The sequence below is a fragment of the Urtica dioica genome, chromosome 9, assembly GCF_054948205.1.
Source record: "Urtica dioica subsp. dioica isolate 48M chromosome 9, U.dioica_male_clone48M_v1_H2, whole genome shotgun sequence".
NCBI lineage: Eukaryota > Viridiplantae > Streptophyta > Magnoliopsida > Rosales > Urticaceae > Urtica > Urtica dioica.
In genome coordinates, this window is record NC_142764.1 from 7133232 (window position 1) to 7138529 (window position 5298).

Genomic DNA, 5298 nt, shown 5'->3' on the forward strand with positions numbered 1-5298 from the left:
TATTATCTACAATTTCATTTAATTTTTTCTGAGTTATTTACTGTACGATAAAATCACTTGAAACTAATAATAAAAAAAAAAGAAAAAAAAAAGGAAAGAAGTATTGATAGAATGTTTGAAATAGAAGTATTCAAGGAATACCATCCTCAAATGAAGTATTTGTGGAATATCTTTAAACAACTATTTAGACAGTATCAACTGAACAACTGGGATTCAGGATTGGGCCTTATTTCCCAAAACCCAAAAACCTCCGGCCTGGTTGGTCTGACCTGGGGCCCAAAAACAAGTGCAGAAAGGACCTGGTGAATCAAAAGAAAAATGATGCACATCTAAGAATTTACAAGAAATTCTAAATGCTTTATTTGAGTTTTCATTAGCAAATCAAAACCGTCTCTATGATGCCAATTATCTCAGTTGGAAAGAATAGAAAGTCCAACGATACTGATCTACCCTATGCTAAGGATCCAACAAGTGCCACCATACTTGAATAAAATAAAATAAAAAATAATGAGGAATTTTTAAAAAAAAAAAACTGAGATGCTTTAGGAACAAACAACATACTTGTACAAAAAAAAGAAGGAAAGATTCAATCATTTTTTCTTGAAGCTACAAGGCTTGGATTGCATTGGACTTGCCCTCGCTCAAGTCGGACCCAGAGACTGGTGGGTTCGATTGGAACGCGGACTGCCTCGAGGGCTCACCGAGCCACTTCAAGGGGAGCGGTGATGGGTCTCTGTTGCCTCGCTCACCGTCCCCCAAACTCAGCTGAGACATGCTTACGAGCTCGTCAACGTTGGCTGAACTAGCCATGACCGGGATCGGCCTCAGGACTTGATGAGATTGAGGAGGCTTCTCGTCGACACTCCTCTCATCCTCTTCTTCCACCACGGCACTCGGCGGCCACAGAGGGAACGGGATCGGCATGTAGAACCCGGGCATCAAATTGGTGTACATGTTTGTGGCGGGTTCACAAACTTGCTCGGGGTTGGCTTCGTGACTGGCTTCCATGGGGTCGAATTCCGATTGGAGAGAGAGGTTCAGCGACGGTTGCGATCTCGAACTGCCCGGCTCCGGTTCTCTTTCTTCAGGGACCGGCGGGGTATCCGAGGCCTAAGGAAAAAACAAGTTTAATAAACAAGAGAGACTAAAATCAACACCACGGAGCTGGAACGGAAGAAAGCAGAAATGAACCATGTCGGTGACCATGTCGAAGAGGCTGGAGCGTCTCTTCCTCCGTGTGGCGTTGGTCTGTCGGATAAAGTACTTCTGTGCGTGACTCGCCACCTGAGTGGGCGTTCGAGACACCACATAGTTCCGAGCGATGCCTCTCCAGTCTCCTTTCCCCAGTTTCTGGAGGCCTATTAAGAACAGCCTGTGTTCTTCCTCAGTCCACGGAACACCTAAATATCACAAGCAGAATTACAATCATTAGATCATAATAGAATAGTATATCCTTATAATCTAATCGCACATGGCCGAAAATATCAAAACAACAAAAAAAATATATATCCAAGCTTCCAATCACTAATCTTTGAATCAAGTAAATATAAATTGATTTTTTCTAACAAAACATTATTCGATAGCGGCAGAGCTACTCAGGATATTTTTTTAATGCATCGCAATTCCTTTCTCGTGCAAGCAAAGATCGCGCAGCACAATAATTCGGTTGCTTTACACGAGCCTTAAGTAAAAAACGAGAATGAACAATCCAAGAAGGCAAACACCAGAAAGAAAGAAAGCAAAAACTAGTTCCCTGCGCATGCAAGTAGACAAACAAACTAGAGAAACGACGCCGGACGATCGGGAACTCGCTCATCTTCCTCTTCTTCTCGTTGTTCAAGATCAAAGCAAAAAACCGAAACATTTCCAATTGAATAATAATAAATAAATTAATTAATAAACGGAATCGAATCGAGAGAGCGAACCTTTCTTGCGATCGGCTCGACGATTAGCAGAGCAGGAGGCACGAGCCGGATCGTCAGAGAGATAACCGTCGGGTTCATCGGCGGAGGGAGATTCCGGGTTGGGAGAGCCCGCGGCGGAAGAGGAAGAGTGATAATGAGCAGACAGGTTTCCCATACTCGCACTCTTCTTCATCATCGAACCATCGGTGAGCCTAACTCCGAACAGCTTCACGCCGCCGCCGCCGAAGCTTCCGCTTCCGCCGCCGCGGGATGGACATGTACGGGAATTATGGCCTTTGTTGGTGCAGTGCGAGCACCGCCGAGTCATCGCCGCCGATTCCACGAGAAAGAGAGGGATCAGAATCGGAAACGAACGAGAAATAATATAATTTTTTTTATTTTGTTGCTTTGTGTTTTTTTTTTTTAGAGAATTGCTTTGTTGTTGTGTGAGAAAGAAAGGATTGAGGAGAGAGAGAGATAAACAGAGATATATAATATTATTAATATAATAATATAATAATAATAATAATCTTGGAATATCATATCAGGGGTGTTTTTAGGATTGCATTTTTCGGTGGTGGATTAAGAGGGGCCTTTAGAGTTAGAAGAACCCGGTGGTACATTCGCTTGGCTTTATTTTAAGTGCAATTACATTTGTATCCTTTTACTCTCCGAGGATAACGTCCAGATTGCTTGTGATTTTTGTTCCTTTTACAGAGCTGACCATTTTATTTCTTTTTTATTTTTTTTTACGACCGACCATTGTATTAACATGTCATCGTGTAAACTTTTAAAATGGCCCACTGAATAATCGTTTGTAATTCCTGAAATAAGATTAAATAAAAATATCATTTAAAACATAAAAAATAAAACTCTTTTAAACAATTAAAAAAAAATTCATTAAAAAAACTTGAAACAAAATTCGGAAAAAAATAACGTCCGGTTATAGTCCTCAATCACATTAATCTTATATAGACAGTATATAAACTACGGTGAAGCATGTAACATAGGTTTAGATTTATTAATATACTATTAGTAAGTTTAAAGTTTGGGGATGTCGCGGTCTTCATTCATCTCGAGGATATAGAAATCGGTCAAAAATGTGAATTTTTCGACCTCGAGGATGTCTTGCACAAAGCCATGCAGGTGCCTTACGAACCGATCCGCCGGTTGGAGAATAGTGTGCGTGGGCTTTAGTTCACCAACTTGGAGTTTGTTGAAGATGGCAGAGGGCATGAGATTGATGCTCACACGTAGATCGCACAAGATGTTGTCGAAAGACGTCTCCTATGGTGCTCGACAACGTGAATTGGTCCGGGTCTTTCAACTTTGGCGGAGGCTCTTATTGTAAAAACGCACTACACTCTGCGACAAGTGCCACCAAGAGCCTTTTCGAGAACGAAAGTGGCGGCTCATAGGTGTGGACCGGCGAGACCGGCTTAGGAGATGCGGTGACTGGGGAAGCCCCATCTTCTTCTTTTTTTGGGTTCTCGGCGACTGCAACGCGTTGATATGAAATGGAATTGCAATGTGTTAGGAATATTGCCCACTAGAAGATGATGATTACTTAATAAGATCATAAATTACATTATTAGCATCATATGATTAGTGGGTTGATGTCTGATAACATTCATAATCAATAACAACTATCATCCATAGTCTTCGTATCAAACTGAATTGCATGCTGGGCATCCGAGATCAGGCGGTGAACTAAAACTTGGTCGATGACTGATATGCGCTTGGAAAGCGTTATCTAAAGTCATATATGTGGAACACGAGTGAGGGTTGATCACTCAGTGGGAGCATTATACACTTGCAGAAGGTGTACGACCTAGACAGGCTTTGATTTGGATAGATGCGTCGTTTAAGGACCGTTACAATGCACTAGCTGAGGCCGCTTATGATGGCAACAGTGACGCTTGATCTAATATCCTGAAGTAATCATGGACTTCCAGATCATGTTACCGGCTTCTTTGACTCACCACGTTAAAGGCTAGTAAGACGCTGATCAAATAGGTGTCTTGGGAAGTCGGGATATGATTGTAGAAGAAAGTGTTTTACGAATACGGAATCCAGCCTTCCTGAAAGAAGTTAAATGTTCTCTCACCTAAGGGTTGATTCCAGAACCGATTGATGGTGCACACTTTCGAAGTTAGCTTACGTTCGGTTGAATCTTTCGCTGGGGAAGCAACGATGCTTAGGGCTTATATGTAACGAGAAAGGTATAATGGAACAAATTGACCTATCTCGGTACGGGCAAAACTTAGGGGGTCATGATCACGTACTGACTAAATCAGTGGACACTCGTTACGATAAGTAAATATAATTCTAGTATTAAAGAAGGGTTCAGTATTGGATTACACGGTGGAGTATTGAAAGAGACTAGACAATTAGATTTGAAAAGATAAAGGAATATTTTGTCTTTTATCGAGATTGTTAAGCTTCAACTACTAGGTCCATCGTCCCCGATTCGGCTTCGATAAAGACGGATAAGAACGTTAATATAATAATATGTTTTATTATTATAATCTCACTTGCTGTAATAGTGATTGACATCATTAATTCCAAAAAGAGTATTTTGGGAATTAAATTAATATTTATGGCAATTCTGTTTTTTTGTTACTTGATCAAGTAAATAAACATTATATTTATTGTTGGATAAGTAAATATGTGTTAAATGAGTTTAAAGCTATTGGGCCTTGAAAAAGAAAAAATTTGGGCCTCCCTACCTTGGTATAGGCGATTTTTGTATTGGTTGTAGAAGAGTCATTATTTTTTCTGTTTTTCTGTTCCTAAATTAAAGGAGAAAATATAGGAAATATAATTGTCCTATATTCTCTCCTAGTATTTAGGCTAAATATTAGGAGAATATATTTTCCTAAATTTTTTCAACAACAAATATTTTATACTGTTGTATAAAATAAAATCCTAGATACTGATCTGACGGATAAGAGGAAAAATATGATTCACTTGTTGAGATTCAAGGGCTGAGATTTAATCCACTAGTGTGAACACAATAAAAGGAAATAATATTTTCTACAATATTCTGGAATATTCTATAAGATACCTTTTGAACTGCTATAAATAGAGGGGCTGATGAGAAGCAAATTTTACCCTAATTTGATCACAAATTTGGTGGCCTCTTATGACTAGGGTATGCCGACTTTTGCTTCATCTCCCTCCCCTCGGAATCGCTTCCATTCCATTCTTAGAAATAAGAGAGAAAGATCGGAAGCACCCCGTTTCCAAATCTAGTGAGATACAACGTTGCCCACTCATTTGTCTTATCTTCCTCGGAGATTACGTTTCGGATGACTTTGGTGTCATCACATCGAGTCCTTGAAGGAATAGTTCCAGATCTGATCGTGTGGAGGCTTGTACGTTCAAGTCGAAG

General features: G+C 40.1%; 1 protein-coding gene across 1 annotated transcript; it reads right to left on the bottom strand.

The window, feature by feature from the left end:
* Positions 1 to 336: 336 nt before the first annotated feature.
* Positions 337 to 2391, bottom strand: LOC149384751 (Homeodomain-like superfamily protein). The gene is made up of 3 exons (XM_089626745.1): positions 1926 to 2391; positions 1192 to 1400; positions 337 to 1110 (listed from the first exon to the last, which is right to left on the bottom strand). Exons 1-3 carry the CDS (start codon positions 2230 to 2232, stop codon positions 607 to 609), a joined length of 1020 nt encoding a protein of 339 aa, XP_089482871.1. The 5' UTR covers positions 2233 to 2391; the 3' UTR covers positions 337 to 606.
* Positions 2392 to 5298: the final 2907 nt, after the last annotated feature.

Coding starts and splice junctions, on each gene's coding strand:
- LOC149384751 (XM_089626745.1), bottom strand. CDS start 2,232: ATGACTCGGCGGTGCTCGCACTGCACCAACAAAGGCCATAATTCCCGT. Junction 1,401..1,925: donor TCGAGCCGATCGCAAGAAAG/GTTCGCTCTCTC, acceptor TGTGATATTTAG/GTGTTCCGTGGACTGAGGAA. Junction 1,111..1,191: donor TCGACATGGTCACCGACATG/GTTCATTTCTGC, acceptor TTTTTTCCTTAG/GCCTCGGATACCCCGCCGGT.